Here is a 20284-nt window from a genome sequence, read left to right as displayed (position 1 = left end):
CCTTACCTTCATCAAAGTCAGCATCATCCTCTGTGTGCTGAGGGAAAGGAAAGCAGTTGGTAATTTCAAGCCGATCTTCTACAACGAGGCCCAAAAGCACTCCTTGAACAACTTCAGTTCCTTGTCCTTCTTCTTGATAATGTTTGATTATCTTTAATACCACCTAAAACACACACACACACAGAAAGGAGCTTAACAACCATCCTAGTTTATTATTTCCTTTATTTCTAAGGAAAAAAAACAAAATAAACTGCACTAGGTTTGCAAAACCACAAAATTAAATAAGAGGAGTAAATAAATGTCTTACAAATCCTTTCCTTTACCCTTACATAAATAATAAAGCTCACATAATCTAAATGTAGATCTGAAACTCCAGGAATTGGACTACATGTCAAAAACATCCATGTACAGCATTTGTGCTCTTAAATCAAAGCTCCCCCATGGTCTGGCATCTAGGAGTTCCTTCAGCCAAATCAAACAATAAATACTCCCCTCAACCTGCGGCTATTATTGAGAAAGTGATCATGTTAATAGACACGTAAATGACAAAAATCAATAAGATACAGAGATAAAGGTCTCAATTATTGGGACACCTGAAAGCAGAGCCTTCTGATAAATTCTCATTTTGTCTTTCTCAACAGATCATCTCCACAGTCAGAGGATGCAACAACGGGAATCTGGTTGGTACAGTCTCCAGCATGATCTAGTTTTCCTCAACCAGAAGGATTCACTAAACAACCTCTCATGGAATAACCGGATCTTATACTACTCTCTCCTTTAATATTCCCATAAAGATAAAAGAGGTAACACCGTGCATAGGCGGACAAGCAATTAAAGTCTGCAATAATAATAATACTAATAATTCCTACAACATGGGGTTAATATATGTAAAGTGCTTTTTATAGTGCCTGACACATATTAATAATAATAACATTAATATTTCATATAAGCCCATGGCCTGAAGACCCAAAAGGCAACACATTCAAAATTGTAATGTAAAGTTCTCAGAGGGAAAAGAAGTCTAACAAGAAAATGACAATTTATTTGTACGTTATTAGTGCTCCATTAAAACAAATGTATTACTGTTAGAAATTAAGTAATGGGTGGGCCAGGCACACACAGGGCGGGCAGCTACTTCTGTGCGCAGCCTGAGTCCACAGGTCAGCTCAGCCACAGGGGTGGTGAAGAAACAGCCTAAGAGGGAATCAATGAGGTTGTCAGCTAAACTTGCTCCCGCAAAAGTGGAAACAAAGCTAAAAAAGGCAGCAGGAAAGGATAAATCTTCAGACAAAAAAGTGCAAAGGGAAAAGGGGAGCAAAGGGAAAACAGGCCAAAGTGGCCAACCAGGAAACTAAAGAAATTTACCTGCACAAAACGAAGAAACCAAAACTGAGAAAAGTCCAGCCTCTGATGACACCAGAGATAAAGAAGCCAAGTTTAACTAATATCATAATACATTGCATCTTATCAGTAGTCCCTATTTCCCTTCTTGTACAACCCAGAGGAATACTGTTATCAACTATTTTGTAAACACAAGTTTGTGTGAGATATTGAATTATGGGAGAGTTTGACTGTCTTGTCAGCTTAACATTCCATAGTTGGGGGTTAGTTTTTATATCCCGTAATACAAAGCATATTAAATGGCAATATGGAGTTACGGTCCTGCATTTAATGTCCTGAACAGTTTAAATTACTTTCACTCCCACATTATTTTTAGTAGAACTATTTCCTAAAGAAACACACTCTTTGATCATGACTCTCCCTGTCATAATTGTATGCACTGTAACATCTTTGGTAGTAGGAGTCCTGCTTTTCTAATTAACTTTGTTAATGTGCTGTGGAAGACGGAAAATTTGAGGATGTAGTCCATATTATTATATTGTGAATTGGTGAGATCTATGTAACAGCTTACTAACATGTGAAGATACTGGCACTTGATAGCCTCTTATGGAAAATTTGCTTCCCAATTTTAAGCTGGAAAGTTACTGAAATAACTTTAAAAATTATAACATGGCTTTTTAGATTTTCAGTATATATGTTAAGAATTGCAAACAAATTGAAATGTCTGTGTACTGATCCTCAACACAACCAATAAACCAATTATGAAAGAAAAAAAGAAACTAATTAATGACCAGTTAATAACAGCACATTACATTTACTAAACATTATATAATAGGCAATCACCTAATTATTTTGCATGTATTACCCTATCATGTAATTTTCACAACAACCTTAGGGGAAAGGTACAGTTATACTCATTTTATAGATAAGAAAACTGAGGCAGAGAGAAATTAAGTAAACGGCTAACGGTCACACATCTAGGAAGTAGTGGAGCCAAGATTTAAACCTAGTTGAAGTTCAAAGCTTGTGCGTATACTTTAATAACAAGGAGATGATTTTCATATTACTAAATTGATAATTAAAATAACCGGTTAGTAATAGACAACAGACATGCAGTAAAAACTGTGTTATGAATAGATCCAAAAAGACTACACCAGTAAGATACGGAACTCCAAAGGAGAGCAAGCAGTCAGCAGAGAAAAGAGCTCAAAATGGATTAACACCAACTAATAAGACTGGCAGACCTTCAATACTATGAAATGAAAGAAGTACACAACCTACACATTCCTGTATGAAAGACCTCTCCACTTCTTGAAAGGCACAAAAATGGACTTGATGAGTCATACAAGTATGGGTATGAGTTCCAGCTCCAGCATTTACTAGCTGTGACCTTGAGAAAGCTATTTAATCTTCTCAAGCCTTAGATTCTAATTTGCAAAATAGCACTATTCATATCATTACCGACACTACTAAAAATGACACAGTATAGAGTTCTTTGCAGAGTCTGCCACATACTTACTAAGTGCTCAATAAATGACCAATATTGTTGATTTTTGTCAATAACTAATGCTTATTCAACATACCTCTCTGCCAAGAAAAATCATTTTTACACTTAAAAAACAGAACAAACCCAGATGATTAAGAAGGGATAAACTAAACTGATAGTTATTACAAACACATCTACCAATTCATCTAGGTTACCTAGATTCCTTTATACTAACCCCTACTAATGAGATTGCTGAACCACTACTGAAATCAAAGTAAACAAGAGATACTAGAAGATATATATGAGCTTAACACAGTTCTTCAGACAAATTCTAGAAGTGATTCCTAAACAGCTGATTCCTACATATGCAAAAGAGAATACTGGTGACTAGTACCAGCACTGTTTCATAAAGAAGCCAGGTGAAAATAACCTCATTTCCAGTAACGAAGAAAATAGCAACAAAAAAATTAATATATTTTAAAACAAGTTTTTACAGTTCAAACTATATTGAAAACTGTCTTAACTCTAACAAAAGTGAATTCTAAAGGGATCAGTAAGGATAACGTAACCAAACAGCACACCAGGCTTGACATGCTTGCCAAAGAGCCAATGCAATTTTATGTATTATCAATAGAATACAGTGCTCCAAGTAAAAGAAATAATTATCTCACTCTTTCAACATCACTGAACTGTTATCCTCAGTTCTTCACAATGACCCAAGAGAAAATTTACCAGTAACAGTACCCAACTAAGAAATGAGAAAAACACAAAAAACAATCAGTATGAGTAAGAATCCACAGAAAAGGGTAATTACAAGAGAGAAAGCTTAAAATCCTATGATGAGAACCAGTAAAATTAATGCAAATCTCTCTCTACGCAAGGGACACTCAAAAAAAGCACTTTCCAAACACTGAAGAGCTCTTTGGTTGCTAGAGGATTAGTCTTACTTTGAAGGTAAAACCTAAGGACCACAGGTGATAGTTTCTGGAAAGAAGATTTCAACTCTAAGGCTGTCCAAAAAAGAAAGCATTCAGGAAAGACTCGATCACTAAAATAATTTCCAACTTTAATATTTATGATCTTGTCATTTTAATATAATCCGATAAAGAACTCAGGAAAAAAAACCATTATTATCAAAACTAAGCTAGCTCATTCTTCATTGTGACATTTTATGATCGTCCTACTTCCTACATACACACTAAAACCTCAATTCTTTAGTTCAAGAAGTAATGTCGTGGAGATGCCTTAGAGGAGGATTCATTTGGAGCAGGGGTTCCCAACCCCCAGGCCACAGACGGGTACTGCTCGGGTACTGCTCCGTGTCCTGATAGCAACCTGGCTGCACAGCGGGAGGTAAACTGCCTAAGCTCGTCTCCTGTCAGGTGACCAGTGGCACTGATTCTCATAGAAGCACAAACCTTTATTGTGAACTGCACATGCGAGGGATCTAGGTTGCACGCTCCTTTGGAGAATCTAATGCCTGATGATCTGAGGTGGAACAGTGTCGTCCAGAAACCATCCTCTCATCTCCCCACAACTATCCCTGCGTGGAAAAATTGTCTTTCACGAAACTAGTCCCTGGTGCCAGAAAGGTTGTGGACATTGATTTAGATGTTAAAAGGAAAGGAAATTCCTGATTCAATAGAACTAAATGACATACATACTTCTGCTACTCTACATAGATAACCAAGAATTTCCCATGTATATGTATTTCAAAGTTTCATAGATTTGAAGTATCTTTAATAAGAGACAGAATCAATGTGCTCATTGTCTCCCCTTGTAAAGGTTCCCATAAAAATGAAAGGATGATTTACTCACCACGTCTTCAACACCTAACACAGATACTGGCACATAAAAGATACTCAAAACATATTTTGCTGAAGGAATGAACGGCAAACACTTATCAATCACTTATGATACGTCAAGTTAAGACCACTAAGTGTCTTACACGCAATGACTCACTGAATCCTTACAACCACCCTATGAAGTCAGTTATATTATTTTCCCATTTTACATAAGGAAACAGAGATAAGCTGACAGTGAATCCAGCCAGGGAAGTGAGATCTGACTTCTGAGTCCAAAGCACTTCTAATTACTTCACAATAAATGAGTGACACCAAGCTGAGCGCACCAAACATGGTGATAACAGCAAAGGCTGAAAAAGACACATGGAAAGCTTAACCATTCTTCAAAACAAAAACACTCTCCTGTTATATTTTGTTTACATGTATCACAAATGACCCCGCATTTGTGATACATATACACTCACGAGCCCTATTTACTCATTCTCAGCTAAGCAAAATCACCTAAAGAGCTTTTTTTAGATAAATGAAGAGGGGTCCTCATTCTGGATACACATTAGAGCCATCTGGGGAGCTTTAACATATACTAATGCCTGAGCACACTCCTGAAATTCAGCTAACTGATATGGGGTGGGTTCCTATACTGGGTTTGGTGGGCAGTGTCTGTTTTCAGTTTCTCCAACTTACTCTAACATCCTATTTAATTCTAACTTTTAATGAAGTTGTACGGCCTAGCTTTCCTTTGTTTTTATTTTGTTGTAACTCCTCAGGTGACTACAATACACTGCTGGTCAAACCCCAATTTCCTTTCCTCTGTTTTAAGACTTTGTGGGGTGCTGAAAAGTGAAGGCACTGAGAAATACAGACCCAAAAGTGAATATGTTGTTTATAAATAAGCATAAATATTACCCTAATAAGAGGAATTCAAGCCATACTTGGAAGAATCTCTACAACATATAAACAAGAGGGAAGGTAATACCAGCAACCCATCTTGAAATATTCATGTTTTCTGCAGCACAGTAAGACACCTTAGGATCTGACCCCATATCTAAGACTGTTATGAACCGTTGCTGACTAGATTTGTTTATCCTATAAATTAGTGGGTAAATGAGGATTCTACTATGAATTATGCCTCAAGGGACAGAAGCAAACTTGCCAGTAGAAACCTAACTCATCAAATTCTTCTACACCTTCTGAAACTTTGTCACGTTCTGGGTCTAAATGCTTAACGTACTCTATGCGCCCTAAACAGTAAGTATTGTTCTTTGATTAGGTCAGTTGCCTCTCAAACCGTTTCCCAGATTTCTGAAGTTTACACAGTCTCAAGTTGGGCAGATCTTCAAGGAATCCCAACCTGCAAGACAGTAAACAGATGTCCTGTCTGCTGAAATTACCCTGAAGGGAACAGTTTTCTACTATTGTTCATTATTCAGTGAAACTATTTGAAAAAGCAAAGCAGACTATTACGCAATCTCTAATGAACACAAAGCTATTTTTTAAAGTGTCTGGCTTTAAAAAAAAAAAAAAAGAAAAAGAAAAGAAAACCTATTAGATTTTAGATTTTTAAATCTAAAAATCTAAACCTATTAGATTAGATTTTTAGATTTTTGCCTGAAAATCTAAAAGCAAGAAAGGATTTAACTTCTCTGACAAGTATTCTCTGTATTATAGGATAAAATATAAATGCCAATCTAAAATAGCCAAATAAATAACACTATTAATTCAATAAATCTAAAATTTAGAAGAGTTAAGAATGGCAGGTAAAATCTTCCATCCTTCCTAAAGGAAAAGATTTAACAGAATCTCTAAGACCTCCCTATCAAAATCATATCAAAGACTCAGTTCCACGGCAGGGAACAGTTCAAATTTGACCAAAATAAATATTATAGTTTTTTGATGAACTAGAGTAATTTCCCATCAAACATAACATCTGCATAGACCAGTAACTACAGAAAGATTTGAAATCTTTCTGCATAGAATCACTAGGCTTCTGTTACTTTGACTTCTTTCATTCCTTCATCCATTCATTCATTCATTCACTTAGATATTTACTGAGTAACTTTTCATATCAGTCACCTCTGCCAGGCCCTGGAAATACGAAACTAAATCAAACACATAGGTCTTACTTTCATGGGGCTCATATTTTTTAGAACAGCAAGTCTCAAACACACTGTTTCTCTTTACTCTCACACAACTGCTGACACCAGATGTGTGGGTTCTTTCTATACCATGTAATTCTTCAATTCGCCAAACACCAGCTGGGTATCTTACAATTTAATTCAATTTTTGACACTATCTTCCTGAAGTTAGTGTCAGATTCCAAAAGTTAAGGGCACAGTCCTACAAGACTGCCCTCACTTCAGATGCCAATTCCAAATCCAGGCCTCCAGTACGTCTGACCAACCAGCGATAAATCGGGAGTTACCACAAAACCCTCCTCAGATTCAATAATTTGCTAGAATGACTCACAGAATTCAGAGAAACACTTTACTTGCATTTATCAGTTTATTATAAAGGACACGACAAAGGATACAAATGAAAAGCCAGATGAAGAGATGCACAGGACAAAGTATTTGAGGTTAGGGGGCAGAGCTTCTCTGGGCCTCCATCCTCCCAGCTCCTCCAAGTGTTTGGAAACCCAAAAGCTCATTAAATCTTGTACAAGAGTTTTTACAGAGCTTAATGGATGGAGCTTAATCTCCAGCCCAGCTACCCTCCTTTCCAGAGGTCAGTGGGGCTGAAGGTTCCAACCCGCTAATCACTTGCTCTTTTGGGTGACTAGCCCCATCCTGAGGGGCTTGACCCCCTCATCAGCATTAACTCAGGTGTGACCAAAGGGGAAGCATTATGAATAAAAGACAGTCCTATCACTCAGGAAATCCTAAAGGTTTGGGGAACAGTGTGACAGGAACAAGAACAAAGACTAAAGATATTTCATGTTATTTCAAGGCCCTTTAAAATTAAAAAAAAAAAAAAAAAAACTCTTAAAACATTTTAAAAATCCCTAAAATTTTCATGGACCCCTCAAAAATCTTATACATTGATATCTGCATATCAGAAATTCAGACCAAGAAATATCTGAAATATTTATTTCTCTTAAAAATAACTTCTATTGGAAGTTTTGAAAAAAATAAAAATAAATGCATTACATGCTAATATAAACTATGTTTTAATGAAAAAATATTTTCTAAAACAAGGTAATTTTATCAGGATATAAGAACAACAACGTTTCACATTTTTGTAAAAAATTTCCATTTTCAAAAAAAAATTTAATCCAGGAGAGGAGAGACGTAGTTTTACATTTTTGTAAATCTTTTTAATATCTGTTTTAATAGAAAACAGATGGATAATCATATCTGTTCTTGTAGTCAATCCTTTATGATATCACACACATCATGTAGCATCTGGAAACCTCCATCAAACAGTCATGAAAGAATGAGAGTAAAAATGACAAATTATGTGTTATTATGAAAATAAGTTTTGACCTTGGAGACTCTCTAAAAGGGTGTCCAAGATCCTCACACTTTAGGAACCACTATTCTAGAATGACAATTAGGAAAATTAATGTGACTACAGATTGTGGAAATTGCTAAGAAGAAAAGGAGAAATGTAATGAGGAGGGGCAGGGAGGCAGCCTTAACTGAGGGGAATCCAGGAAGGGCTTCTGAGAGGATACCTGACCAGAGAACTGAAGAACAAGCCATCAGCCCTAGGAAAACTTGGGAGAAGAGAATACTTGATGACTATGGATTTTTAATCTTTTAAATAAAAATGCTAATATTTACATTTCATAAAGCACACAAGTTGTATTTTAAGGGAAGAAAAAGGTCTCTAGACGGATAAGCACTAGCGTGGGAGTGATACACATTCACATTTTTACTAAAGGAACTGTTAGATAAATAATAGCCCCACTTACTTGCATAAAGTTGTGTGTTTTCGAGACAGGATCTCGCTCTGTCACCCAGGCTGGAGGGCAGTGGCACAATTCCGACTCACTGCAACTTCTGCCTCCCAGGTTCAAGCGATTCTCCTGCCTCAGCCTCCCTAGTAGCTGGAATTACAGGTGCCTGCCACCACACCCAGCTAAGTTTGCTTCATATTTTTAGGGGAGACGGGGTTTCACCATATTGGCCAGGCTGGTCTCATACTCCTGGCCTCAAGTGATCTACCCGCCCGGGGCCTCCAAAAATGCTGGGATTACAGGCGTGAGCCACCATGCCAAGCAGGAATAGTTATATCTTAAAATAACATTAAGTAATTCAAAACTACCGATTTCATTTATGTTTTGTTAATGAATTATAAAATACAATATACTAGTAAAACCCTTTCAGGAAAAGTTACTATAGCTTTCAATTAGCAATATGCGTATTCCTGATGCCAGGGTCAGGGTCAATCTTTACCTAGTAGGCATGTCTATGAAGCTAACACCAGAATTCCTCTAATAAAGGCTGCAACTCCAATAAAGTTCAGAGGTAAAAAGAAAACGATTTAAGAAACATATGGGACTTTCAGGACCTGCAAGTTGATGCTGTCACACCCCAAAATACATCAGACTAGATACAATCAGCAAAATCCAGGAGCCGAGTAATAATCCAATCTCTGTTCTTGGGCCAGGATATGGAGTTTTGAACTTGTCTGAGCCACGAAAGTAGAAACTGAGACCTTTCTAAAAAGCTTCAACTCTATGAAAATTGCTAGTGTGGAAGCAGAAAACAGTAACTACAATATCTTATTAGCTAAACATAAACGCACCAAATGACTATACCTAGTCCCAGGAATCTACCCAAGAGAAATAAAAACATCCAAAGACATAAAAACATACAAATGTTCATGGTAGACATTCATAAGAGCTAAAAACTGGAAGCAACCCAAACCACCAAATGCAGATGAATAAATAAACTGCAGCACAGGTTGAATATCCCTCACCCAAAATGCTTGGGACCACACGTGTTCCAGATTTTGGAATATTTGCATTTTCAATCCTATCTTTACACCACAGGGCAGAGAACAAGCAAAAACACCACCACCACCACCACACAGTGAGTAATGCAGACAGGTCATCTTGGCCCCATGTGGATTATTATGGGGAATCTGCTGTTGATGTATCAAGCCCCCACTTTATCATGCTCTGCAGGTATGCTTGCAGGGGGCAATTTGGGCATACAGGAAAAAAAAACTTCGTAACATAGCTGAAGGAGACTGGGAGCGTCTCTTTCCCCTTGGAGACCCCGAATAAACTGTGTGGTGTGCACCTGTGTTTTGACAACGACCCATCACATGAAGTGATGTATAGAATTTTCCAATGTGGCATCATGTCAGCGCTGAAAAAGTCTCACATTTTGGAACTTTTCAAACTCTGGATTTTCCAATTAGGGATGTTCAACCTGTATATCTATTCTATGGAATTACACTCAACAATAAAAAGGAATAAAATATCAATAGACAAAACAGGGAGGAATCTCAAAAACATACCAAGTGAAAGAAGTTAAACAAAATGTTATGTACTACGCATATAATTTCATTTCTATGAAATTCTAGAAAAGGCAAAACAATAGTAACAGGAAGCTGATAGATAAGTGGTTGCCTAGGGCCAAGGTGAGAAGGCAAATACCGACTGCAGAAGGATACCAGGAAACTCTCCAAGTGGGAAACTATTCTATTAATACATCTTGATTGTGGTAGCAGTTAAGCAATTGTTTACAATTACTAAAGTTCATCCAACTGTGCATTTAAAATGAGTGGAATTGCCAGGCGCAGGGGCTCATGCCTGTAATCCCAGCACTTCGGGAGGCTGAGGCCAGAGGATCACAGGGACAGGAGATTGAGACCATCCTGACTAACACAGTGAAACCCCATCTCTACAAAAAATACAAAAAAATTATCTGTGCGTGGTGGCACGTGCCTATAGTTTCAGCTACTTGGGAGGCTGAGGCAGATGAATCGCTTGAACCAGGGAGGTGGAGGTTGCACCTTTGCACTCCAGCCTGGGCGACAGAGCGAGACTCCGTCTCACCAAAAAAAAAAAAAAAAGTGGAATTTGTTGTGTATAAATAATACCGTAACTGAGCAAAATCATACACACTTTAAAAGTCTGATGAAGAAACAATTCATACATGCGCTGACTCCCAATTTTACTCTCGATTTCAGAATTCAAAGATCCCCTGAGATGCTATAATACCCAAAGAGCTAAGCTAAAAACCACAACTACAACCCCACCTATTATGTATAATATAAAATAAATATCTATTGACTCATGTTTTTAATAAACCTAGGTCACCAAAAATAAATTGTATTATTGTAGAAGACAAAGTATGCTACTTAGAATTTTCCTGTTTACAGTATTTCGGAATTTAATGAGATTATTTAGACAATAGATAATTTGTTCCTAGAAAAGCCTGCTTATGTAAAACAAATTCAGAGAAACTGGAAAACGTTAAAATACTTACCATCCCCCTGCCCAAAAAGACATGATTTTTTTTAAATTCACACTACCCAATATTCTATATCAAAAAGCATACTTCTCAAAGTATGCAAGCCCTAAAAGCAAACATTCAAACCTGAAGGGCAGATATGTGCTTGAAAAGATCTATGAACCTCTTAAAATCATCAGCAATATTTTCTATATATGTACTTGAAGGCATTTCCCTGGGGGGGAAAAAAAAAAAGACTTTGTCATTCTTCAAATTCCCAAAAAAGCCCATAACCCAAAAAGAAAGTTTTAAAAATTAATAGGGCCGAGTGCAGTGGCTGGTGTCTGTAATCCCAGCACTCTGGGAGGCTGAGGGGGGCCGATTACCTGAGGTCAGGAGTTCCAGACCAGTCTGACCAACATGGTAAAACCCATCTCTACTAAAAATACAAAATACTGGCCGGGCATGATGGCTGGCACCTGTAACCCCAGCTACGCAGGAAGCTGAATGCAGGAGAACCACTTGAACCTGGGAGGCGGAGGCTGCAGAGAGCCGAGATCCCGCCGCTGTACTCTAGCCTGGGCAACAGAGCAAGACTCTGTCTCAACCAAAAAAAAAAAAAAATTAACGGTAATAAAAACTTATTACCTACATGTAGTTACGTGTTTGAATGAAGAAGAATGATGCCGGATGTGGGTGGCTCATGCCTGTAATCCTAGCACTTTGGAAGGTCCAATTGGGCAGACTGCCTGAGCTCAGAAATTCAAGACCAGCCTGGGCAACATGGTAAAACCCCATCTCTACTAACACACACAAAATTAGCCAGGCCTGGTGGTGTGCACCAGCTACTCTGTAGGCTGAGGCAGGATAATCGCTTGAACCCAGGAAGCGGAGGTTGCAGTGAGCCGAGATCACACCATTACACTCCAGCCTGGGCGACTCCAGAGTGAGGCTCCATCTCAAAAAAAAAAAAAAGAATGGGTATGGATGGACATACTTGTTCCTTTATATATCTGTATTTTAGTTATAATAGAATTGAGCATGTGTTTGTTTTTAATTCAAAAAGCTTCAAATAAAAAAACTAAGGAAAAAGATTTTTAAAATACAGCAATAACTGTGATTTGCTATGTGGAGTTTCACAAAATAGAACAAACTAATGTTTCATTTTTTTCTGACAGTGCTACTGAGGTTGACAATGATGGAGACATAATATATCTTGATTTTAGCAGGTCCCTTTACATCTGTAAAATATGAGCTGAATGAAGCAGTTAAGACTTGAAAGGATAAGAAAAAGAAGCCCACACACTACAAGCCAAAGCACCTGCTGATTTTAAATTCTCATCTCTTGTTAACCTGACTCCTCTTCAACTCTGTGAATATCACTGCACACACATATACAAATTGCCAGAAAATATGCACACATACACACACCATCAACTTAAAGAGGTAACTAACATCTGGCCTGGTTTTCAACAAGCAGAGGCCTGTTCAAGAGAAGCCTAACCTATGCTTCAACAATTGAACAATTTGTCCAAATTTATTACAATAAACCTTCACCAGGAAAAGCAGGCTTCCCATCATCTTTGTAACAGACACGATAAGGATCTGCTGAAAAGCCCTACTAAAATAATTAGGGACAGAAGTAACTTTAAACTGTTAGAACCATACCACCTATCATTTTTAAGCCTGCTTTATAAAGCTGAGCTACGGAATGCTGAGGTTACAACCGGTTGATCTTTTTAAACAGTTCACAGTATTCAAAAACACTGAATTATTAAAATGTTTTACCACTAAAACTAATTTAAAAATTAAGTAAATCTAATGGTATTCAGTGGTCACAATACTATTTTAAATACAGTTCAATTAAATTCTTAAATTACTACTCTTGCTGGGAATAGGTCCCAAAATCTGGCCATAAACTGGCCCCAAAACTGGCCATAAACAAAACTTCTGCAGCACTGTGACACGCTTCTGATGGCCTTGATGCCACACTGGAAGGTAGTCATTTTACTGGAATGACAGCAAAGAATACCTGGACCACCCAGGGCGGAAAACCCCTTAAGGCATTAACCCCTTAAGGCATGCTTAGACCACAAACAACAGCATGAGCGATCTGTGCCTTAAGGACATGCTCCTGCTGCAGATAACTAGCCAGACCCATCCCTTTATTTCCGCCCATCCCTTTATTTCCCTTAAGGAACACTTTTAGTTAATCTATAACCTATAGAAACAATGTTTATCACTGGCTTGCTGTCAATAAACATGTGGGTAAATCTCTGTTCTGGGTTCTCAGCTCTGAAGGCTGTGAGACCCCTGATTTCCCACTCCACACTCCATGTTTCTGCATGTGTGTCTAATTCCTCTAGCACCACTGGGTTAGGGTCTCCCTGACAGAGCTGGTCTCAGCAACTCTGGTTACAGAAAGATGCTATTAGCCAAAACAGACACGAAAATAGTTTACAACAATGCTTCTCAAGTTATCAGTGGTGAAGAACCCATTTTCCCCCAGTCTATCACAGACCAATACTTTAGTAAATTACAATAAAAATTACTTACTAGAAAGATGAAAATTTAAAACACACACACACACACACACAGAAGTCCAGGGATATCACTTGGATATCACAGCAGTGTCAAACTACTATAATAAAAGTTTCTAAACACTCAGTCTTAACCCTGTGTTTATTCTGTGCAGGCCAGTGTTCCCAAACCATTCCTCGTACTTTGAACAGCACTGGTTTACAGAATCCGTAACATTAAGCAGGTAAACAGTTCTTTCCCAACTCCCAAAATTGAGCATTTAGACTACAGAATCAAACACATTTATGTCACGAAGTCTCTCAAATACATGAACACAATAGACGTGAGCTCCAAACTGTGTAATATCAAGCACTTATGGAACTGTAAGCCCAGTAGCATAAGACTGTGGCAACAGTTGAGAAGACAGTAAGAAATAGTTTTCTCTGCCACTCCTTGCTGCTTCTACAGGAGATGACAGGCATACTCCTCCACTGAGGTCAAATCACAACTCCCTTAGCTCCAATTCTATTCTGAACATTGTATTTTTAAGAATGGTAAAAAAAAAAAAAAAAAAACTTGTTTCAGCAGCAGGGCCCACTTTGAATCACAACTTCTATAAGACAGTGATTTATTTATTGAGTAAGCCCAGCTGAAACCCCAACATTCAAACCTCTCACTGTTGTCTTCCATTTGTTGTCTAGTACACAGTAATTCTAGAAATCTTTATTTCTTTGTAAAAATGTAATGTTTGAGTAAAAGAAAAAAAACTTTAGTAAAAGCTTAAACATGAATTCTTATGAATGTATACACCAGTGTGACTGACTCCCCAACCCTGTAGTCTACACAAACACAAAAATCCTATAGCATAGTAGTTGAGGGGCTGGGAACCAGAATCCAAAATACAGTTTGAGTGCCAGCTCTGCGGCCTTAGGTAAGTTACCTATCTACCCTAGCCACACCTTCCTCCTACAGAGATAAAGACAGTACCAATCTCAAGCACTGTTGCAAAAATTAAAAAATAATACACTCAAACTACCCAGCACACAATTACTAGTAAGTCTTCAGTAAATGTTAGCTACTATTATAACAACTATTAAAACAAACATTTCACCTCTTCTCTTTTTTCTCCCTTTTTATTTTTTAGAATCATCAAGTCTGATTTCTTTAATTTTTTTCTATCTTTTTTTTAGAATTGTCATATTTCACCTACTCTCATTCATTCATCTATCCATCTGTCCATCCAAGGAATATTCAGTGACTAAAATATGCCTAGTTACCCTTATGGTACAGACACTTCTCTCCCCAGAATGTTTACAGTTCATTCCGCAGAGAGGTTTTTTTCAGCCTAATAAGAGGTGAATTATAACTTATTAACCCAACTGATGCCAAACTTCCATTTTTTTTAAGACGCATCAATCACCTGGACATGCTATCCTTATAACAACCCATACCACAAAGTTTTACAACAAGATGCTTTAAATCTGCATTAAAAAGTCAAGAGTTCAATTAAATTTACTCAAAATATTCTGTATACGTGTGTTTATCTGTATGTAATTTTCCCTTAAAACATCATTAAAGACAAAGTACAGTCCATAAGTTTCTTAAAAGTCTGAAATAAAAAAGACAAAGCTCAAACTGTACCAGTCACTGCCTAGTTGAAGAAGAGGTCAGGCAGGATGCACAATTCCTACTTGGCTTTATTACAGTTTTGTAGCTTCTGGGAGGTAAGTCCCACAGCCTGAATTTCTCACATCAATCACAGTCAAAGAACAGCTATTGCTGTAGAAGATTTTTATTCTCAAAGAAACTGTAATGCTGTAAAATCTCCCTTTAGCATATTCTGCAAAGTCAGTATCTAGACTTTCATTTAATTCTGGCTTCTTTCACTGACTGATCGTGAACTTGGCAGTTTTCTTATTTGGTTAAGCCTAGATCATTTTTTCTAACACTGAACAAAGATGGTAGTTATTGCCAAAATGTAAATTCAAAAAGCAGAAAGCTGCATTAGTCTTAAATTTAACACATTTTATGGCTCAAGTGGGATAGGGTTCCATTTCATAACTGGCTGAGTCAAACAATAAATGGGATTTAAATCACTGCTGTTAAGTTTTGATGTGAAAGAAATTTAAGTTACTTCAATAGGGGGAAAAAAAGATTTTTTGCTTCTGACACATATGGGATTAGTTACAATGCTCCAATACACTTAATCAATATCAACCTCTATAATATTTCAGTTTGAAAGGGCATAATTCATTATTATTCTCTTGGATCTAATGCTCACTGACGGTCCACATTTTTAAAGTTAAATCAACTAATAATTGTTGGGAAAAAGAGAAGGCAGAGAATTTAGCCTCAAGAAATTCAAAAGAATGGTAATAATCTTATAAAAATTAGTCACACATAAGTATAATGATGCAATCAAATGTACAAATATACAATCATAATTAAGAATTAACTGATAAGATGTTTAATTTATAAGTTTCTGCTTTACCAATTCAATATATATAACCAACCTGCAAATTTTCCCACATGTACCTGGTTGGTAATTTTTCTAAAATAAAATGAGTGATTAAAAAGCTTAGCTGAAACAAAATTCATTTCCTTTCTCATAAAACAAAAAAACTGTTCAGAATTGTTATGAACTATCTACCTTCTAACACATTCTAAGTTTGTTACAATCAAGTTTATTACATTCAGGAGCACTGGCCACTGCTTAAATAGAAGGCAGGACTTTAGGTGATTTGGGGGCACTCTCATTATAATTTGTTCCTGCCTCCTGATGCAGAAGGAAACACGTGAAAAATAACTATGATTGCCTCTGGGAAGAGGGTGGTTGGAAGACAGGGATGACAGTGAGAGTTTCTTTTCACTATATACTTTTACTTTGTCTTTGATTTGTGTGCCATAGGCACGTATTACCAGTTTAATGGTTGTGTTTAAACAGGCTTAATAAATTAAAAGGGTTTCCATTTTCCTGTATAAAAAGCGCACCACAGTAAGTCCACAAGGTGGTTATTCATCTTCTTTCTGGTCAAGAGGGCCTTCAGAATGAAAACGAAGCTGATGCATTTCTGTGTAAAATGTAAAATGGGAGTTTTCTTCTCTCCAAAAGGAAAATACTTCTATTTTGTTTTAAAGGCTACCAGTAAACCACACTTGAAAACACTATCTACAAGCCCTCGTTTGGAGGATGAAAACAAAAGGTGGCAGGCAAGGCCAGGTGGTGGTGGCTCACACCTGTAATACTAGCGCTTTGGGAGGCCAAGGCAGGAGGATCACCTTAAGGCCAGGAGTTCAAAACCAGCCTGATCAATATAGAGATGCCCCATCTCTACAAAAGAATAATAAAAAAAACTAGCCAGGCAAGTTGCCCACACCTGTAGTCCCAGCTACTAGAAGGCTGAGGAGGAGGATCACTCAAGCCCAGGAGTGTAAAGCTGCTATGAGCCACGACCGCACCACTACACTCCAGTCTGGGCAACACAGCGAGATCCTGCCTCAAAAAACAATAATAGGCCAGGCACAGTGGCTCATGCCTATAATCTCAGCACTTTGGGAGGCTGAGGCAGGAGAATCATTCGAGGCCAGGAGTTCAAGACTAGCCTGGCCAACATGGCGAAATCCTACCTCTACTAAAAATAGAAAACAAAAACAAAAATTAGCTAGGTGTGGTAACATGCACCTATGGTCCCAGCTACTAAGGAGGCTGAGGTGGGAGGATTGCTTGAGTCCAGGAGGTAGAGGCTGCAGTGAGCCGAGATCACACCACTGCACTCCAGCCTGGGCGACAGAGCAATACCATCTCAAAAATACATACATACATATATATATATATATACACACACACACACGCACACACACACGCACATACACACATACACACATATATAAATAATAAGTTGGGAATTAAAGTTTGATTTTATTTTGTGTGTAATAGTGATTTTCCAAAGGGTTGAGTTTTAGGACTACAGCTGTCCATTGAGAAGATAACTTAGCAGCACTGTACAAGTACAAAATAAAAGCTGTTAAGACCAGTTATACAGGCTTTGGTGATAGTTGAGAAAGACAGCAAGAACTGAACAGTACAGACAATGTAGTTATAAACTCAAAGAACTAAGTAAGTGATCTTAGGAAAACCTCAAGAAACAGTCAAAGACGATACCAGAAGCCTGCATGACTTGGGTAGACAGTGGTATCACTAATGGACAGGAAATAAAATTAGATGGTGACGGGGAGAGGTGGAAATATAAAAAGTATTTTTTAAAAGATTCATAGTAAGCCTCAAGATACAACAAACATCTGTGGCACTTAAGTGCTAGTTTAGGTACTATTAAGAAAATCTTAAAATTTTATGCCAAAATGCAGCTGATGTTTAAAGGGTCAAAGACTCAAAGGATTAAAAATACATATTTTTTGACTAAGTTAATACTGAGTTATCACTACTTTTCCCAAATCCAAATTTTTTTCTTCTATGCCTTAGCATGGTACCAACATTATCAAGAATATGGCATACTAGTCCAGCAAATTTAAGTATCCACTTCAGCCCTTTCAGTTTTGAAGAAACAAGTACAGTTTGTCATCAAACAGCCAAGTAAATTACACTACACTTTGCTATTAAACCTAATCTTTACTGGATATAACCATTTTAAAGAATGATCTACCTACCAGTAGTAGTTTACAAAAAAGGAAGTTATATTCTCTTTAAGATATTATCTAAAACCCTGCCAAATAAAATAACATCCAAGTACCATAAATTAAATATTTTACCAAAAAAATTATAAACTAATTTTGAAAAGAAAGCAAATGCAACCAAGTTTTCTGTAAGTGCTAAAATTAGGAGCTTTTATCTAAGAAATAACCTATGGTAGACTTGAAGTAAAAATAAGAAAATCTTTACACAAAAATAAGAACTTGCAAAGATTCTTTTCAAAGCTTCATGCTTTGTAGAGGCTTTTTTCTCCAAGGTGTGGGTTAGGACTGAGCTGCAAGTCCAGAGCATTGCTGCCAAGACTTAAAATACCTGGAGTTGCTCAGCCAAACCAATGAAGTCTGAGATATTGAACAAAAGATCCGAATTTATCATATACAGAAACCAGGTGAAGCAAAAAGTGACAAGAAGGCAAAAGATAAAAAATGCTTATAGTACACCCACAACTTTTAATGTTAAATAGATATTTGGGGTGTTAACCATATAAATCCAGGCCAGATTTGCTGTAACAACTAAAGTTAAAATTTTTTAATCATATTCCATTTACTTAGGAAACCATCCAGTTTGGAATTCAACAGTAACTATTACCAACTATTAAAATCAATATCTACTACTAAAAATCATATCAACAATGTAAGAAATTACCCATTCAGGTTCTGTTTATTACAGTAGAAAGGTCATTCACTATCTTCATATCAAACCTATCTAGGTTTCATATCAAACCTAGAGATCATAACTGATTTAAGTTATCTCCCCCATGAGAAGTACTGTGTATGCTGCCTTAAATTATACCCAAGAAGACAGCTACAAGAAACAAATGACAGATTGTCATCACTAGCATATATGTCACAAACAAAGTAAGCACTGTCAAAAAGCAAACTGCAATGAATTTCAATAAAGTGTCTGACCCTAAGGGAAAGGACCAATGGCCCAGGATGTTTGCAGGTTTATCCAAATCTTGGGAGGAACATAAAAATGGAAAAGTCTGGCCCAGTGTGGTGGCTCATCCCTATAATCTCAGTACTTTCAGAGGCCGGGGTGGGTGGATCGCTTGAGGCCAGAAGTTCTAGACCAGTCTGGCCAACATGGCAACACGCCATCTCTACTAAAAACACAAAAATTAGCTGGGTGTGGTGGCACATAGCTACTTGGGAGGCTGAAGCATGAGAATCACTTGAACCTGGGAGGTGGAAATTGCAGTGAGCCAAGATCGGGCCACTGCACTCCAGCCCGGTCGACAGAGCGAGACTCTGTCTCAAAGGAAAAAAAAGGAAAAGTCAGATGGACTAAGAATTACCACCTACCTAATGTAGGTAAATTACCTTACTTAGGAACACCTACCAGTACTCTTCCCAATGCTCCTTAATATACTGATTTTCTTTACTATTGATCCCCAGTATCTTAATATATGAACTCAGCAGTTTAAGGTTGCATTTTTCCAAACTTGAGAATATTTACTAAATTGACTTCTTAAAGCTACAAATCTTTTACAATATGACTGACTATTAAACATAAACATTCTAATATCTGTTTTCTCATGCATTTTAAAGTTAGAAGTCTGTAAGACACCTGAGTTTTGAAAAATGTATTTCCCAATACTCAAACAAGAAGCACTAGATTAACTATTCTATACACACCTTAACTTCTATTTCCTCCAATTAGATATTAATGAAATCACATAAACTATTTGTACCGACGTCTCCTCATTGATAAAATAGGGATGTATCAATGAGTTGTTGTATTGCTTCAATGCCCTAATAAATACACAATACTTAAAACAGTACCTGTCACATAACACGTAACAACTACTGGGATCTTAAAGTGTATGAAGCTGCTATAAAATGTAAAAGAAAATGAGTCAAGGATGGCTGGATGTGATCTGAATTCAAGTTCTAGGATATATTCACTCTATGTCTTTGAAAAGCCATTCAGCTTCCTGGAGTGGGAGAATCACATGTATAATCCAGATAATACTAGTCTGCCCAGTTCCTGGAGCTACCAAGATATAACAATGTAT

The 20284-nt window shown here is 37.2% G+C and overlaps 1 protein-coding gene across 2 annotated transcripts in view; it reads right to left on the bottom strand.

Moving 5' to 3' along the window:
* Positions 1-20284, bottom strand: part of LOC105475946 (eukaryotic translation initiation factor 3 subunit H) — a 108333-nt gene that overhangs the window by 77354 nt on the left and 10695 nt on the right. For both annotated transcript variants that reach the window (XM_011731469.2, XM_011731470.3), the window contains exon 2: positions 7-163. In XM_011731469.2, the coding sequence (XP_011729771.1) occupies positions 7-163 (157 nt within the window). The remainder of the gene's footprint in view (positions 1-6; positions 164-20284) is intronic.

Source organism: Macaca nemestrina, chromosome 8, assembly GCF_043159975.1.
Source record: "Macaca nemestrina isolate mMacNem1 chromosome 8, mMacNem.hap1, whole genome shotgun sequence".
NCBI classification, from domain to species: Eukaryota; Metazoa; Chordata; class Mammalia; order Primates; family Cercopithecidae; genus Macaca; species Macaca nemestrina.
Note: the sequence above shows the minus strand (reverse complement) of the source record. Positions and strands in the feature narration are given on the sequence as shown.